Here is a 19227-nt window from a genome sequence, read left to right as displayed (position 1 = left end):
GTTGTTGCAGTTCACTCACTCATTTCCCATCTCCTTGGCTGTAGGAGGGGAGTGTGACAAATGCTCGTTGCCCTGGACATTTGCCACAATTTCATGGAGGAGTGTAGAAGCTGGCCTCCTGCCCACTGGCTATGGACCATATACAAAGGCTGTGTTCGGGAGTTAAATCTCCCCAACCGCCATTAATAGCTTGCCCTGTGCACTTTCCCTTCATGCGAATGGAACCCGAAAGCTGGCTCTCTGGCGGCCGTTCGCGTGAACCAAACCCACGAATAGTCCCAGCGGTACTTAGCCGTGACCGCTATGGAACTAATTTCAGCATAAGGACTTTGTGGGTTCCCGGTCACCTCAGCAGGACTTAGCCGCGAATGTTACGGAACTGTTTTCGACATGAGGTGACCGTGCGGTTCCCGGACAACCTGGTTCACGGTTTTGAACCACTTTGAAATCTGCCAGGAGAGCGCATTTTGGAGGGAAGATGCCTGAGACTAAGGGGAACAAACCCTACCTAGGAGTCAGCCAGAGAACCCCGTTTTGCGGCCGCAGGAACTCCTGTAAGTTGACTAGCAAAAGCATAAAACACCCTGGAACTGTTTTGGGAACAGGACCATGTGTGCGGCTGGTCTGAACTTCCACACAGTGGCGTTTCCCCTACACTGCATGGATCTGAGCGCTATTTGGAGAACTTGGGCGCTCAGATCAGGGCTATTTAACCCCTTAAGGACACACGACATGTGTGACATGTCATGATTCCCTTTTATTCCAGAAGTTTGGTCCTTAAGGAGTTAACAATATATAATTTGTGGGGGTTCCTATTTGTTTTGTACGTAATTTTTTTTGTGTGTGTTTTTTTGTGTTTATGCCGAGTCACTCTGACACAGGAATTTGTGGACATTTTGTGGGAGTGTTCTGGGCGTGTTTCACTGCATCCTTGTTTTGTATATAAGTGGGTCATTTATCCATGATTAAACACATTAGTTTCTACCCTTCATCAAGTCTAGGCTGATGTTTGGGGAATTGGGAACTGTAATCACTGCTTTACTGGGGATTTGGGAGAACTACAGCAGATTTACTCAGTCGGAATATAGGGGATCCATTACAGGGAGCATAAATTAAAGGGACACTACTGTCACCAAAACAACATGTTTAATAAAGCAGTTTTTGGTGTATGGATCATGCCTTGCAATCTCACTGCTCAATTCTCTGACATTCAGGATTGAAATCACTTTGTTTTTGCAGCCCTAGTCTCACCTCCCTGCATGTGACTTACACAGCCTTCATAAACACTTCCTGCAAAGAGTCATCTAATGTTTACACTTCCGTTATTTCAAATGCTCTTGAATTTAGAATTTCTTAACGTCTGCTCTGTTAATAGCTTGCTATACCTGCAGAAGCCTCCTGTATGTAATCAAAGATCAATATACAGAACAGGAGATAAACACTTTTCAAGTAAGTTAGATCTAAGTGAAAAATGAAACCAATTTGATTTCATGCAGGCTGTGTCAGTCACAGCCAAAAGAGCTGTGTTTAGGGCTGCATAAACAGAAACAAATGTGATTTCACTCCTAAATGGCAGAGAATTGAGCAGTGAGACTTCATAGTCATGATCTCTGCACTAAAACGGCTTCATCAAGGTACAGTTGTTTTTGTGACTATTGTGTCCCTTAATATAGTTGTCTCATGATATTTTGAAATAATAATTGGGCAAGCCATACACCTCCCCTAATGTACTAGGTGAAAGGTTAGTAAGAATGGTGGGGCAGTTTCCACTTGCGACTTAAGTAAACTTATAAGTCCAGGGGACTCTATGTGACCCCAGGAGGACCGGTCCAATGGTCCTCCCCTGCCCTTAACCTATTCTTTATTATAGTGAGTGGATGGATAATCAGATACTTAGGTTCAGTGCACCCCCTATACACAATGTGGGAGCTTCAGTGCTTTTTTTTTTTTTCAGTTTAATGTGATAATTGGTACACAATAATGCACTCTGTTGGATGTTTTTCTCCTCTATTGACTCCTCCCTACTACATCAGGTATTCTTTTGGTAAATAGTTAAACGGGTTGAATACCATTGTACAGCGCTACGGAATTTGTTGGCGCTATATAAATAATAAAATAATAATAATAATACAAATTTCAACAATTCAGTTACTTACAATAAGCAATGAAACCTACTAATGGGTCAAATCCCTTCAATCAGTATGCAGTTGTGTATAGGTAAATATGGCACAGGTAAGCATGCCAATGTCTACGAGCTTCTTCCCTAATCCCATGCTATGTGATTGGGATTAATACACTTGGGGATCTTCTAGACACGGTCTGCGCAACCAGCGCCCCCGCCCCCCCAGATTTTTTGAACTACAACTCCTATGATTCTTTCAATGAAACAGATAGCCAACACCCATGATTCCATGAATGAAACAGATGGCCAGGGAATCATGAGAGATGTAGTTCGAAACTTCTGGGGGGCCGCAAGTTCTGCAGGCCTGCTCTAGACACATCACATGACAAGTTGCCAATTAGTAGGGTGTGGGAATTATTTTATTTTTAAAGGTAGGCTCATTCAGAGCAACTATGCTGTTATGTGCCCAGTCTAGAGAATATGCCTAGACTAGATAAAAACAGGAATAAAGTGACAGACAAAATGTTCAGAATCCACTGCAATAGCAATAAAGCCAGTAGTGACAGGAGTCATATGGGAAGTTAGCCCTGGTTGAGAATATTGCCTGATCTCATATCTTCTATTTAGGCATGCATGCATATTTTAGGGACTCCTTGAGTCAAAGGGGTAATCCAGTGCAGATATATAGTGTTTCACTCATGTATACCTACCATTAGACTCACTCTGAAACAACATGCCTAGTAGCTTTACTTAGCACACTAGATTAGCATCTAGCTAGCATGAACCACATTGTATGTTTTACTTGATATTCAGCATGATATGTGTCTATGGATAATGTCTCTTCCATTTTTTGCTGTTAACATCCGCACGACAAAAATAAATATATATGTATTTTTTAAGGCTAATCCAGATGTGAACCCTTTCATCCCAGAGACTATTTAAATAAAAATGGTATCAGCTAGCGCTAGAACATGGTTAGGCAACCTTCAGCACTCCTGATGTTGTGGAATAAATCTACCATGATGCTTTAATAGCCGTAATGCTGGTAAAGGATCAAGGGAGGTGTAATTCACATCAAGAGTGCCGAAGATTGTCTACCCATGAGCTAGAACTCACTGGTGTTTTGTACCTGATACATTGCTCAGCTGACACGAACTAAGGCCTTAACAATTATCTGAGGTGCTGTATCTCCCATGCAGAGGGAACTTGCTAGCATTTAGGTTGTGGACGATGCTTGTGAGTGGGATGAGTCTGATATACAAATGGTAGAGGTTTTCTTTGTAATTGCATGGTAGTTAAACATTTGAAGCTACATAGGGGTGAGCTATTGAGTTTTTGCCCTTTCTCATATCTTGTTTTGACTTACCTGATTTGGGAAGTGCTTTTTAAGCAGATGAGGCATGTAGGAGTCAGCAAGAGCAGTGTTAAGTATTGAATTAATATCTCCTAAAAAAAAAAAAAATAGTGAAGTATCCTTACGATAAATTAAATATCCATTGCGTAAGGAGATGCTAGAACTTAAAGGGACACTATAGTCACCCAGACCACTTCAGCTCAATGAAGTGGTCTGGGTGCCAGGTCACTCAGGTTTTAACCCTTCAGATGCAAACATAGCAGTTGCAGAGAAACTGCTATGTTTACATTTGGGGTTATTCCAGGCTCTAGTGGCTGTCTTCCAAACAGCCACTAGAAGTGCATCTGTGACGCTGGATGCGAATGTCACATCCATCGTGCAAAGCGTCTATAGGAAAGCATTGAGAAATGCTTTCCAATGGACACTCTGAATGCGCGCAGCACTCTGAACTCACCAGCGTCGAGTGAGTCCGGCGCTGGAATAAGGTAAGCTGCTGAAGGGGTTTTAACCCCTTCAGTGCCACGGGAGGGGGACCCTGAGGGCACTATAGTGTCAGGAAAACCACTTTGTTTTCCTGACACTATAGTGATCCTTTAAAGCATATTGGTTTGTGCAAAAATAGACCTCAAATGTAGTTTAAATAGAGAAGATTAGAAGTCTCAGACAGCAACAACTTGCATTGCGTATACAGGGTGACCAAAAAGTAGATATACAGTATAATTTATTTGCATTTCATTACATTTATATTTGTTTGTTTAACAGTAATCTTGTAGTGAACAAGTTTAGGCAATTGTTAGAAAACCAGTCATACAACACCTTTGCTGGACAGTGCACCCTACACTGACGCCTAGCTGGATCAGTTGAGATGTGATCGACAAATGAGGATTTGCATCTACCCAATACACAATCTGCAAGAATCCTTATCTGACTAGATTATCTTATCAAGGAGGTCTGGTTCATTAGAGGGTTTAGTTACACATCATCTCACAGAATTGCAGCTGCTGTTCTGGGTCATCCTCCAGTCTTGGACGATATAGCTTCAATTTCAATTTACGCATTATGGTACACAATAGTCACCAGAACTGCAGCTTAATAAAAAGGCAGTGTGTTTACATTACTGCCTGGCGCCACCTCAAGTGGCAGGTCACTGAGATGTTCAGCATCTCAACACTCAACCCGTCTGGAGTCACAGAACATTTCCCATAGAGAAGCATTGATTCAATGCATCTCTAGGAGGAGATGCAGATTGGCACAGCGTTTTGCCAGGCATGCACAGTAGCCTCCCAATGCTTTTCTGTGGGAAAGCACTGGATTGGCTGAGATCATCAAGTTTGATAATCTCAACCTAAGGGGGCACATCTCAAACTTGACCAGCGCAGGACTGGGGGAAGAAACCCTCAAATAAACTCGCCTTTAAGCTTCTGACAGAGGGATCGACCACCTAAATGGCAATCTTAGAACCAATGTCCAGAATACAAATTTGTATTCTTCACACTGTAGTGTAACGTTAAGCATTGCAAGGATGTTCTCTGTATGGATAGTTGCTGAGAATCACATTGTGTGGACTTTTTCCCCAGACTGTTCACAAATGTCAAAGCGATTCTCAACTCATTTTCCTCTGTCACAGATGTCCTAGGACGTCTAGATTTTGGTGCATTAACACTTGCTTTATATTTATCTATACTACGATAAACTGTCAGACATGTTGGTGGCAGAGTGTCTACTTCTTGTCACGCTTTGCGCACCCACTCAGCATTTCATTCTTCCACTACTGCTTTAGAATCCGCTTTGACTTAAGTTCATGGTCATCATTCACAATAATAGTAAAGAAAAATTATTTTATCTGCCCTCCACTACTCTTTCAAACAATCACACTGATATTTAAAGTGATACTATAGTGCTAGGAATACAAAGCTGTATTCCTGGCACTATTGCTTCCCCTGCCAGGTAAATAAAGTGTTAAAACCACTTTACTCACCTTATCCCAGCACCGATGTCCCTCTGCACTGGGTCGCAGCTCCACCTTTTTCTCAGTCGCCCACGATGAGCAGGTTCTAATACACATGCACATCAGACCTCCACATAGGAAAGCATAGAATCAATGCTTTCCTATGGGGAAAAATCTGATGTTGGAGGTCCTCGTGCAGAGTGTGAGTATGTCCAGCATCAGATACTGGACAAAAGGTCAGTTTTAATTCAGAAAGTCATCTAGTGGCTGTCTGGTAGACAGCCAGTGAGGGCAGACAGAGCTGCAATGTAAACATTGCAATTTCTATGGAATTGCAGTACCAAGTGCAAAAGGGACACTGTACGCAGGCCACTTCAATGAGCTGAAGTGATCTGGGTGCCTAGTGTCCCTTTATTGTGTCAGTGTGTATGTGTACCCATATAACCAGTTGTGATTGATTTCATTGATTCAACTGTACATCCTTTCATCCTTTTAGACCACCTTGTATATTAAATCATATTTAAAAATAACCAAATCATATTGTGGTAATCAAATTGAAGTCAACTGCACAACAAAACCACAGCCTTTTTAAACCACTCCAATTGTTTTATTTTTTATTTACAAAGCTTTATTAAAAACTACCATTTACATATTTAAAATGTTTATACAATATTTCATAATACCACATCAAAATCACACAGCAGGCCCCAGTGATCACTAGGATATCTGCCACAGTCCAATTTCTCAACACCAACAAGGTCTAGGGAATTTGGAATTACTTGACTTCCATCACCAGAGGCTCGGTACAGTATCCGGTCAAAACGAAGCCGACAGGTATATGGGGCACGCAGATTGTTGTTTACTTTAGTGTCCCATGTGTACCGACAGTGTTCTGGTTTACCAAGGAACTCCCACACATCCAAGATGTTGCTTGGAAGACCTCCAATCTTCTGAACCTGTAAATTGTAATAAAAAGCTATGAGATGGGGTATGCAATATAAAGGACTATTTTTAGTAATATTTAATGTGCTTTCTGTCCAGGATAGTGTGTTTATTTTTTACGCACTCAGATTATTTACAAGCAAATTACACTTGGCTCCTATCTAAAAGCCCTGCAGAAAGTGTAACCTGTAGGTTTCCCATAACCAGATAAGGGTCAACGCTGAAATATACAATTTCTTAGAGGAAACGTTTAATTTTAAATGAGAACAAACTACTACTGAAAGTTAATATAGTCACTTTTCTCCCAAATAGTAAAATCAAAAACCATATTTAATACAAACTGATAACACTGTACACTTGCATTACCAGACAGTAAGCCAACTGGCATTTTGTGCCCAACATTCATCATAATTGAAATGAATATTGAATGATACGACTTAGTTGTTATGGTGCCTGGAGTCCCCAGTCTTACCTTTAAATTTTTAAACTGTTCTTAAATGGTAAACACTATAGAAGAGTCCACACGAGTCCCTCTCCTTCTCTGCTCAGGCTCATGTTGAAGCATAGCATGAGCAGTAAGGAGGCGGCAGTGACTGGCTCAGAGTGTTAGCTGACAGTCTATTACTGGCCACTCCTTGCGAATAAATATAAATGTACACATTTGCTCTCGATGGGCTGCAATATATACGGTTGAGAGCATCAGATGACTTTCAGACAGACACTGCCACCTCTTCAGTTCTCACGCTAAAGCTTCCACATTAGCCCAAGCAGAAGAGATTAGAAAAGCTGTGCCTCTGGATGCAGCTTTTGTGTTGAACCATTCAAGAACAATTTAGCACTTAAAAAGGTGTGGTTGTCCAGAAAATTCCTTTATAGTAAAAAAAAAAAAAAGTTGAATTAAAAAAAATTCCAACCCCCTTTAACTATTACACGGTCTTAAAAATGTAAAGTGAGAATACAAAGAAGAAGTAGGGATGCAAATGCATCCCTACTTCTTCTTTGTATTCATACTATTGTATTGGTGTTTGTAGAGGGCACACTGTTTAGTAGGTTTGCTATTTGTTGCGGTGTTGTTTAGTGGTTGGGTACTTTTTTGCCTTAAAAATGTAAAGTGGCAGAAACACTTAAAAGGTTCACTCAAAGTAGCTATTTTTATTGCCAAGGTTAAAATGTTCAGACTAAGCCCGTCACTGTATAAGAGTGCTGTATAACTTCAAAGATTTGCAGTAATGCTTCAAGGATCAGTGATGTCAAAGGAAAAAATATTTACTGCATGCAATGGTATTTTACTTGGAAAACTGCAAACTGTCCTGTGAATAGGCTGACAGCTGCCGCAGTATGGCTACTACAAGGCAGCCATGCATACCTGTCAATAAGGGCTGCCAAAGCTAAAGTGCCTCTGAAGTTTTCAAGTATGGATAGAAATGCCCTGCCCTGCATGTTCAATGTGAGCATGTTTAATAAATGCTCATGCGGAGCTTGGAGGAACCCAGAAATAGTTTAGCGACAAAATTTGAGAGATGTGCCTAAGGGATTAGGAAAATAAACAGTTCTGATTTAAAGAATAAACAATGAATTTCTTGACTGTACTCTCCACTGAGAATCAGATTTTATGAGGATTAGACTCCAACATCAAATATGGAGAATATTTATGTAAATACTCACTTCTGAATCTCTTAAGTTTGTATCACCACCATAGATAACAGTGGCTGATAGTGGAGCCTCCTGCATTTTCTTTAACAAAACATTCAGCTGAGCCAGACGTTCCTTTGAATGGTCTTTGGTGCTTTCCAGGTGAGAGGTCATAAGGCAAATATGATTCCCAGATACGTTAACCTTTGTAAGAATACAAATTGATTTGAATTGAATAAAACATTGATTTTTTTTGGCAAATATAGCAAATGCATGCACATATTATGAACCTTTAAAACATGAGGATTTTACAAGCAACATTGTATAAAATATAATGCATTCGTACGTTATACACAGAGCTTAAAATGTCAAGTCCCACACTACAAGCCAGGCCTTTAAAGTTGTTTTTTTGTCACTTCAAGCCTATGGCACACTCACCAGAGGTAAATTTTTACTCACCAATGGCTAGTTAAGAGTGGAAATATTGAGCTCTCCTGAACATTTAATACACAAAGTGGATTCTAAGAATCATTCATAGCAAAAGCAGACTTTATACATTTCAAGGTGCATAGTCTACCACTAGGGAACAATTACGGAGAAACTAAATCTGTCATATTAAACCCACTGAAGCCTATAGCAACAGCCGTGGGAATAAGGCACTGTCTCGCTCATTGCGAGAGAATATCTATTAAGGCTCCAGCTGTCTTGCAGGATCCTCCATATTTATGAGTCATACTCTTGCGCATGTGGTTCAGCACTGACATGGGCTCCTGGCAGATGAAGTGCCAAGATTGAAGATGATGGCACCAATGGGGGACAGCATTAGGAAATTATAGTTCATCTATGCTGCACCACAAGCTATCATGTCACCATTGGAGGTCTATGCAAAAAATATGCAGAGACCCAAATAGGTGACAACACTAGATTTTAAATTGTACTTTTAAACTATATACAGTTGACCTAAGGAAACATGGCTATCAGGACAGTTCAGGCTTTCTTTAAATACTTCTACATATAATAAAGTCCCATATTTATAAACATACCGTATATACTCGAGTATAAGCAGAGTTTTTCAGCCCATTTTTTGGGCTGAAAAACCCCAACTCGGCTTATACTCGAGTCAAGGTCTGTATTATGGCAATTTGCATTGCCATAATACAGACCGGGGGAGAGGGGGGCTGGCAGAGCTGTACTTACCTGTTCTGCAGCTCCTGTCAGCTCTCTCCTCCTCCGCGCCGTCCGTTCAGCACCTCGGTCAGCTCACAGTGTAAGTCTTGCGAGAGCAGCGGCTCTCGCGAGACTTACAGTGTGAGCTGATAGAAGGAGCTGCACGGACGGCGCAGAGGAGGAGAGAGCTGACAGGAGCTGCAGAACAGGTAAGTACAGCTCTGCCAGCCCCCCTCTCCCCCCCACTGAACTGCCACTGGACCACCAGGGAAGGAGAGCCCCCCTCCCTGCCATGTATCAAGCAGGGAGGGGGGACGAAAAAAAAAAAAAAATAAGAAATAATAAAAAAAAAAATAATAAAAAAAATAATAAAAAAGGGGGTATAAGGACCACTGTGGGAGGGGGGGGGGGTATAAGGACCACTATGGGAGGGAGGGGGTGGGATAAGGACCACTATGGGAGGGAGGGGGGTATAAGGACCGCTAGGGGAGGGAGGGGGGGGGTGGGATAAGGACCACTATTGGAGGGAGGGGGTGGGATAAGGACCACTATTGGAGGGAGGGGGTGGGATAAGGACCACTATGGGAGGGAGGGGGGTATAAGGACCGCTATGGGAGGGAGGGGGGTATAAGGACCACTATGGGAGGGAGGGGGGGGATAAGGACCACTATGGGAGGGAGGGGGGGGATAAGGACCACTATGGGAGGGAGGGGGGGGATAAGGACCACTATGGGAGGGAAGGGGGGGGATAAGGACCACTATGGGAGGGAGGGGGGGGATAAGGACCACTATGGGAGGGAGGGGGGGGATAAGGACCACTATGGGAGGGAGGGGGGGGATAAGGACCACTATGGGAGGGAGGGGGGGGATAAGGACCACTATACCACTATGGAAGGGAGGGGGGGGATAAGGACCACTATCGGAGGCAGGGGGTGGGATAAGGACCACTATGGGAGGGAGGGGGGGAGAAAAGGAACACTATGGGAGGGAGGGGGGGATAAGGACCACTATGGGAGGAAGGGAGGGGGGGGATAAGGACCACTATGGGAGGCAGGGGGATAAGGACCACTATGGGAGGGAGGGGGGGATAAGGACCACTAGGGGAGGGAGGGGGGGATAAGGACCACTAGGGGAGGGAGGGGGGGATAAGGACCACTAGGGGAGGGAGGGGGGGATAAGGACCACTAGGGGAGGGGAGGGGGAAGTAAGGACCACTAGGGGAGGGGAGGGGGAAGTAAGGACCACTAGGGGAGGGGTGAGTCAGGACCACTGGGGGAGGGGGGTGAAGGAACACGGGGGTGGGGAGGTAAGGACCACTGAGGGAGGAGGAGGGGAGGTCAGGACATATGGGGGGGGCAAATATCCTTGCACCGGCCCTGCACACACTGCATTCATACACACACTGCATTCATACACACACACGCTGCACTCATACACACACACGCTGCACTCATACACACACACGCTGCACTCATACAGACACTGCACTCATATACACACACACGCTGCACTCATACGCACACACGCTGCACTCATACGCACACACTGCATTCATTATACACACACTGTAAATAAATATTCAATTAATATATTTTTTTTAGGATCTAATTTTATTTAGAAATTTACCAGTAGCTGCTGCATTTCCCACCCTAGTCTTATACTCGAGTCAATAAGTTTTCCCAGTTTTTTGGGGAAAAATTAGGGGCCTCGGCTTATATTCGGGTCGGCTTATACTCGAGTATATACGGTACTTTATATTCATAGGATTTTTTGCTATTTTTCTGGTCTTTTTAGAATGAGTGTTTTCTAAATTTGGTATTCTTAAATTTGTTATTAGCAGTCAAATAAATGGCCACAAAAAAAAAACAAAAAAAAAACTTTATAGTTTTTCTCCTTCATGTTAAGAAAACCTCAGTAGGACAAATCAAAAGAAGATTAATACACTCACATTGGCAATGAGCAGGTTTCTCATCATGGTGGTGTTTGGGTATGGAACAATTTCTTGACTTATTAGTTTCACCCTGGAGTTTTTCAGCATAATTGCTGTAAAATAGCCTTCATCGTTGCCTAAAATGCAAAATAGACCATAAATTAATAGTATTTAAAAAAAAAAAATCAATCCAATTAAGACTTACTATTGTAATCACTATTGCAGTGGTACATATCTATTGTATATAAATACCAGTGTTTAAACCATTCCTTATATTAATTCAACACATTCATTATTCTACCATAAACAATATTGTTCTTGCTGGGCTGGCTCAAATCTCAACTTCTAGTGTCCTTTCCAATGGCAACGATGCATACATAGATTTAATGCACAAGCTATTTTAAGCAGCACATTTTTGTCCAATAGCAGTATGTGAAAAATGCCTATTTCTTGCTTCCAGTCCTTGCAACGCCTGCCAATTGCTGCAGAGGTCTACCCCTGGGATGCATGATGCAATTTATCACATCCTCATGATGGGCTGTCTGAGCAACAAAATGTACATTGGGGCTCTCGTTCTGTATTTTCTTGCCTCTTGATTTCACGTTTGACTTATTGATTTATATTTGTAAAGAGGAGGTAGAGGGCATTTAACTGAGGTTTGGGTGTAACGGAGTCTACTATAGCCAGGTATACTCCGCCTTCTGGCTTGACAAATATTAGATTTCTCAGTACTCCTAGGAAGGTATTCGTAATGACAATATACTATCTCTGGATTTTTCATCTCTCTTGATTACAGTTTTATGCCTATAGATCAGAACGCAGATGTTAATTGGGACATTCATTTGTTGGGGTGGGGGAACTGTGCCAGTAAATATTTGGCTGATCAAACACTGTCTGGGGATGAGAGGCAATATCTCCTAAACAATAGTAAAAATGTTTTCCTGCAGTAAAAGTAACATTTGATACCTGCAATGATTGTGTAGCTAACAGCCCGTTTTTTCAGGTATGCATAGTACGGTGGAATAACCTCTTGCAAAAGGACTATATCTGGGCTGTACCTGTGTTGACACAAGAAAATATATTTGTTCATTTAACTCCATAATGATAAGCAATATATGAGAAAAGTGCAACCTACACATATCACAGAATGCCAAATTTTGAAAATCAAACTATTTGAATTACATATATGGGGGATTCTAGGGTAACGTAAAACAATTAGCTGGAACCCTCGTTTTTTTTGGCAGTTGATCTACATTTACAACTTTGTGCTAAAATGTCTATATGAATAAATGGTTCATTTAGTGAAGGCTTTAACCCCTTAAAGACACATGACATGTGTGACATGTCATGATTCCCTTTTATTCCATAAGTTTGGTCCTTAAGGGGTTAAAGGGATTGTATAGTGTAAGAAAAACTCCCCCGATTCCAGCGCCAACTCCCCTTTTGGGGTTTTCTCAGATGCTGGATGTCCTCATGCAGAGTCGTAAGGACTCAGGAAGTATCTGATTGACAGCCACTAGAGGTACTTCTCAAGTACTTCTGGGTAATCATTGCAGTTTCTCTAAAAACTGCAATGATTAACATTGCTGGACTAAGGAGGACAGACACTGCACCCAGACCACTTCAATGAGCTGAAGTAGTCTGGGTGCCTAAGGTGCCCCTTTAATGAAGGACATTACTCAACTATTTGTTGACTTTCAGATTCTCAGGAGGCATATGGTGGAAGAATTTATTTTGCATATTTTCTTTGGAGGTAATGAAAACTAGCTTACAATAGATGCAGATATGAAGCTACTGCAAGTCCTCTTAACCTGGCACAGACTTTTCAGTCTGTGGTAGAAGAATGGTCAGAGACTTTTCACTGAGAAGACTTCAGACCAGTCTCAGGAGTGGCAATAACAGTTCACTGAGAAGTCTAATGACGCTCAGAATAAGTGCATGCTCTGGGGAGTAAATATAAATATGGAGTAGAACACTATAGAGTTTGTAATAAAGGTTTATATTCCTAAAGCTATAGTGTTTTCTTTAAAGGGTCAAGTAAATGCATAAAATCATGATATAGTAGTAAGAGCTGTCATATGCAAAAAAAGGATATAGATCTACTTACAGGGCAAGGTAAGAGCACACACTGCGAGCTCTTTCTTGAAGATTTGATTCATCAAGTCCATCTATATTCCAAGTCAAAAAAGAGATATGTCCCTCGTCTTCTAGACTCTGGGTCTCTGGAGTCTGACCAGATGACGTGATGTTAACCAACGATTCATCATTAGTCAGATCAATACTAGAAAGAAGCAGTAAGTACAGAAGTAAGACACCAGATTCCAACACAGTGACTAAAAAGGAATTAATACAAAATATGTACAGAGATCTTGTTTTAAACCTATGTGGTGATAATGAAACTATAGCTAAATAAGTCCTATAACAGAGGTTATAGAAAAAATTGACACGCCTTTAAAATAAATAAATTTAAAAACAAAAAAAAACTAGAATAGTTCCATTTCTATAAATGGTTAAAGTACCACTTCAGCTTAATGAAGTGGTCTGGGTGCCAGGTCCATCTAGGGTTAACCCTGTCTGCTGTAAACATAGTCGTTTCAGAGAAACGGCTATGTTTACATATGGGTTAATCCAGCCTCTAGTGGCTGTCTCATTGTAAAAATCACAGTGAGAAGACGCTGCCATCCATAGGAAAGCATTGAGAATGCTTTCCTATGGACTGACTGAATGCGCGCACGGCTCTTGCCGCGCATGAGCATTCAGCCGATGACGTCCAAAGGAGGAGGGGAGTCCCCAGCGCAGAGGGAGCCCGGCGCTGGAGAAAGGCAAGATTTTAACCCCTTTCTCCTACTTCAGCCTGGCGGGAGGGGGGCCGTGTGGGTGCGGGGACCTATTAATACTATAGTGCCGGAAAAAGTGTTTGTTTTCCTGGCACCATAGTGGTCCTTTAACAACCGTGTGCCCCTGACATCACAGTTTAATTCAATCTGCTAGAGTACTCAGTCTTTCGATGTCTTCGAAACGCAAGAAATTCAAGTAATTTTTACACACCACTTGCGGCTATAAAAGCAACAACATACAAAACAGTGTGACCATGCCTCTGTAAAAAGTTCCTTTATCCGTTCTAATCTTAAACAAGACAGCAACAGTCAATGCACTTTAATAATTGTCTTGAAAAAGTTGTGGAAACTTTTTTTTTTTTAAATTGCAGCTTCACGGCTCCACACCAATAAACTTAGGAATAGATAACACAAGCATATATGATTTCTTACAAGATGTGCCACATTCAATATCTAGGTAATACAGTGAGAACATTTAAACAAAGATTTAGAAAATATTTAAACACTGGAAAAAAAAAAGTTATATGAGTACAGGCAGTAGGCATTTTGTGGAACAACATAGTGGTGACTTATCCTTTTTCGGTTTTTAAGAGATAGAAAGACTGTAGATTCCCAAGAGGTGGTGACCTCCCATTCATTCTGACCAAGCAGGGTTCTTTAATTTACGTACCAGGGTTCCCCTTGGGCTGAATGGCAAAGGTGGGTGGATGACAAATGAAAGATGTCAGCTACCCTCCCTCCCAGAGAAGAAAGCCATGGAGGGTGACTGGCAGTGGGAGTTCTGTAAGTGACAGCCGTGAATGTGTTGTCACTCTACAAACAGGTGAGCAGACTCAATATGCGTATGTGCCTGTTTCAGTGTGTGACAGTAATGTGTTTCAGTTTGTGTGCTTCTGTCAGTATGTATGTGTCTGACAGTGCAAGCATTAATTAGTGTGTGGCAACATTGCTGCAATGGGGGGTATGGGGTGGGGAGAATAGGTTTTTGGAAATGTCATTATAATGTGAAAACATTCTAGAATACCCAAAATACTCAGATTACAGAGCGGTGTCTTTGTTTTTACAAACTGCTTGTTAGGGCTAGGGTTAGGGGTTTTACATGTGGAATAGTTGTAGAATCTGGCAACGTATCAAAATAATTAAAGGGAATCTGTCATCTGCAGCTATGTGGTTTTGTGCATGAAATGATCTGTGAATACCAAGCTTCCAGTGAATCCTAAGCATGTGGGATATGTTTGCAACACTATTGTCAACATGAAAAAGTGCAAGTTTGGAATGGTTGGCAGTAGTTAAAGGGACACTATAGTCACCAAAACAACTTTAGCTTAATGAAGCAGTTTTGGTGTATAGATCATGCTCCTGTAGTCTCACTGCTCAATTCTCTGCCATTTAGGAGTTAGATCACTTTCTTTATTAACCCTAGTCACACCTCCCTGCATGTGACTTGCACAGCCTTCCTAAACACTTCCTGTAAAGAATCATCTACAGTTCATCCTTCCTTTATTGAAGTTTGGTTTAAGTTATATTTTCTTATCCCCCGCTATGATAATAGCTTGCTAGACCCTGCAAGAGCCTCCTGTATGTGATTAAAGTTCAATTTACAGAGAAAGAAATACAATTGTTTAAGGTAAATTACATCTGATTGAAAGTGAAACAAGTTTTTTTTCATGCAGGCTGTGTCAGAGTCAGGGGAGGAAACAAAGTGATATAACTCCTAAATGGCAGTGAATTGAGCAGTGAAACCTCAAAGGCATCTATACACTAAAACTGCTTTATTAAGCTAATGTTGTTTAGGTGACTATATTGTTCCTTTAATAACTGATGAGGTCTTTGAAAAACCAAGCAGTAAGGAATTAACAATGTGCCCATGAAGGTCATGTTTTCTTCAGCTTTATTTTTTGTAGTAAAAAAAAAAAAAAACAAACAAAACATTTCCAATCTGGAGTAAACGTTTACTCAGAATGAATGATTTCTAAAAAGGGGAAAAATACATGGATAACTTTAAACACTAGAACAGATCAATATAAAATGTATTTTTCAGTAGAGATATATAAACCTACGCCAAGTTTGGTTAATTGGAAAACACTTGCAAAGTAAACAGCATGCAAGAATAACTTGCCAGGATTCAGATGTTACAGGCATACTCGGTTTAACAGAAGGGTCACCGAGTTCAGCACTGGTTCTGTCTTGAGACTGCAGATCAACCCCTGGTTCAAAGTATGAATTTATTGCTCTCTGCAAACAAAAACACAGAGGAGGATTGTACTAGAATAGCAGTTTCTGCATTTGCAAATATACTGAAGCAGCTGTACATAAACTGTAAATAAATGTTGAGCAATCTTTCACACATTTGCCCAGAATATCTTTGGTGAACATCTCAAAATGTTTATATATTTTTCCACTCCCAAAAATGCACAATACTGTTTTGAACTTGACAGATGCACTTAAAGGGACAATATAATCACCTGAACAACTTCAGCTTAATTAGGTTGTTCAGGTGAGAACTATAGCTCCCTGCAGTCTCTCAAGTAGAGAAAATACAGTGTTTACATTGAAAGCTAGGAACACCTCCAGTTGCAGTCACTCAGAGTGAACCAGAGGGACTTCGGAGTTGATGGAGGTATAGTATGCCTCCATCCACTCGGATATGCTGTCAGCAGAGCACAGGGCAGCCCTGTGCACAGCATCCTGTAATTCAGTATCTCCTCCCTCTGCATGGAGACACTGAACTTTCCTCAGAGATTCATTGATTCAATTCACCTCTATGAGGAGATGCTGATTGGCTAGGGCTGTGTTTGAATCATGCTGGCTCTGCCCCTGATCTGCCTCTTTGTCAGCCTCAGCCAATCCTATGGGGAAGCACTGTGATTGGATCAGGCTACCACATGTCAGCAGACTGCTTGTTTTTCTGAGTCTAACAGCATGCAGATTTACAGCTTCAGGCTTGAATACAGTAAGATTTTTACTATATTTATGAAGGCATGAGGGGCCCCGGGGGCTAGATGGTGGTATTAACACTATAGGGTCAGGAATACATGTTGTTGCACTGGTGACTATCGTGTCCCTTTAATGTTATAATTTGCAGGCAACTACCTGGCACAGCTAGTGCATGTCAACAATGGAAGCAGGCATTAGTACCTTGGTCAAGCTACATTACCACGTCTATATTGTACAGCGTTACTGAATTTGTTAGCGCTTTATAATTACTGTAGGGACCGCTGTAATATAAAACAAAAATGCTAGTTCAGGGGTCACAGGCGGACACCAATAACTTCTTTATGGGTGCCCCTCTTGATTAACTGCTTCCCGTGAATTATGCACTGAGCAGGCCATCACCGTGTAGGGCTGGTAGCCACCTAGGCAGCAGCTGGAGGAGAACTGATTGCCTGGGCTAGTGAGAGCCAATCCTGGTAGCCCACATGCTTTTAAACTAGATTTCCCCATGACTCGCAGCTGCCATAACAGCTGGCTGAGCATCGTGTGAGAGGCAGTCCAGAGACCCGGGGATAGTCTGTCTGTCTCTGTGCTGTGTGAGAGGCAGTAAGGACTCTGTGATGGGCGGCTCGGCTCTCATACTTCCATGTCCCAGTCATTCTCTGCCAGGAAACACTGCGCCACTGCCCGGTCACAGCCCGCGATGCCGGCAAACTCAACACATTGCTGCTCCCTCTCGGCGGCAACCCTGGCCCCATCTCCCTCCGCCGCCCGCAACTCCTCGGACACATCCATGCCGACTGGTACCAGAGCGGCAAGAGTGCGTCACCAGAGCGCAGCCCCACCCACCTACTCACCAGCGCTGTCACTCACTCTGTTCATCCAATAGCAGCGCGCCCGCCGTGTGACAGCTATAAAAAAACAGCCAATCCCCGCCCACCTGAAACCGCTGTCTGATTGGCTGAGAGGAATCCATGAGACGTGTTCAGGGTTACACCCCGCGCGCCTGACTCGGTTTACATGGTTACAGCGCGTTAATGTGACGCCTGAGCCCTGGCGCCTCTGTGTGACGTATGCACAGTTTGCAAATTCTGCTAATAAACAACAAAAAAATACAGACTAATTATCTGCATATCGGTATTCACCGTATATGTAAAGCCCGGAAGAGTCTGCGAACAAAAGAAAAAAGTAAAACGCAAAGAAAGGGAAAAATATAAGCTGTTTTTTTTTTTCCATTGCCCACAACAAAAATGGCTGCCTTGACATCTATACTGTAATTGTGGGAGATTAGAGCTAGAAACAGCAGCTCTGGAGCCCACTGTACAGTGTTGCTGTGTCTCTTGTGAGTTGAACTCTGCTCACTCCAGGAGGGAGCTTCTTTGGAGGTGACCTGGAGTCACCATGCGTTAAGGAGCACTGTGTACGAGCACTGTGTGTAGGGCGTTTGACAGCTGACTATTGCTGCTACTCTTCCCACTGACAAGCCATGAGCTCCCTGTGTACAAATACTCTGCGCATGGTCATGAAGACTATGATCGATAGCCCTGGATTTGATCGAGTCTTGCAAAAGGTATTAATCATAGGCAGCAGGTAATTTTACCAAAAAGGAGGTAATTATTTAATATACATGACTATACAAAACATGTTTTTTTTTGGGTTGTGTTACAGTAGTATGCATTATTAAAGTGCCACTGAAATTGTTAATTTGACTTTACCTCTTCATAGAAATAAACAGTATGTTAAAGGGACATTCTAAGCAACCAAAACCATTACATCTTGATGTAGTGGTTTTTGTTGCAAATCTTTTATCCCACTAATCTGACAAATTTAAACATTGTCATTTTCTGAGAATTAGCAATGTCTATTTCCCTCAGAAAACACTTTAAAAGTACACTATGGTCACCGAAACAACTAGCTTAATGAAGAAGTTTTTATGTATAATTTATGCCCCTGCAATCTCACTTCTCAATTCTCTTCCATTTAGGAGTTAAATCACTTTGTTTATGCAGCCCTAGTCACAAGTCCCTGCAAGTATTGTACACAGCCTTCCTAAACACTCCCTGTAAAGAGTCACCTTTACACTTCCTTTATGCCAAATTCTTTAGAAATTAGAATTTCTTAACTCCTGCTCAGTTAATAGCTTGCTAAACCCTGCAAGAGCCTCCTGTATGTAGTTAAAGTTTAATTTACAGAGCAGTGGATTTTTCATGAGGTCTGGGCTGCATAAACAGAAACAAAAGTGATTTAACTCCTAAATGGCAGAAAATTGAGCATTGAAATTGCAGGGGCATGATCTATAAACCAAAACTGCTTAATTAAGCTAAAGTTGTTTTGGTGACAACATTTGCCATCAAAATGAAG

General features: G+C 41.9%; 2 protein-coding genes across 2 annotated transcripts in view; one reads left to right on the top strand and one right to left on the bottom strand.

Annotated features, from left to right (window-relative positions):
* Positions 1–6041: 6041 nt before the first annotated feature.
* TDP2 (tyrosyl-DNA phosphodiesterase 2) lies at positions 6042–17716 on the bottom strand. Its single transcript, XM_063450495.1, has 7 exons — positions 17509–17716; positions 16052–16167; positions 13203–13376; positions 12062–12153; positions 11114–11232; positions 8032–8202; positions 6042–6380 (listed from the first exon to the last, which is right to left on the bottom strand). Exons 1-7 carry the CDS (start codon positions 17659–17661, stop codon positions 6099–6101), a joined length of 1107 nt encoding a protein of 368 aa, XP_063306565.1. The 5' UTR covers positions 17662–17716; the 3' UTR covers positions 6042–6098.
* Positions 17717–18160: 444 nt separating this feature from the next.
* The window catches only part of ACOT13 (acyl-CoA thioesterase 13), an 18368-nt gene continuing 17301 nt past the window's right edge, over positions 18161–19227 (top strand). The window contains exon 1 of the mRNA XM_063450494.1: positions 18161–18436. Within this exon, the coding sequence (XP_063306564.1) occupies positions 18353–18436 (84 nt within the window). The 5' untranslated portion in view covers positions 18161–18352. The remainder of the gene's footprint in view (positions 18437–19227) is intronic.

This window comes from Pelobates fuscus, chromosome 4 (genome assembly GCF_036172605.1).
Source record: "Pelobates fuscus isolate aPelFus1 chromosome 4, aPelFus1.pri, whole genome shotgun sequence".
NCBI classification, from domain to species: Eukaryota; Metazoa; Chordata; class Amphibia; order Anura; family Pelobatidae; genus Pelobates; species Pelobates fuscus.
Note: the sequence above shows the minus strand (reverse complement) of the source record. Positions and strands in the feature narration are given on the sequence as shown.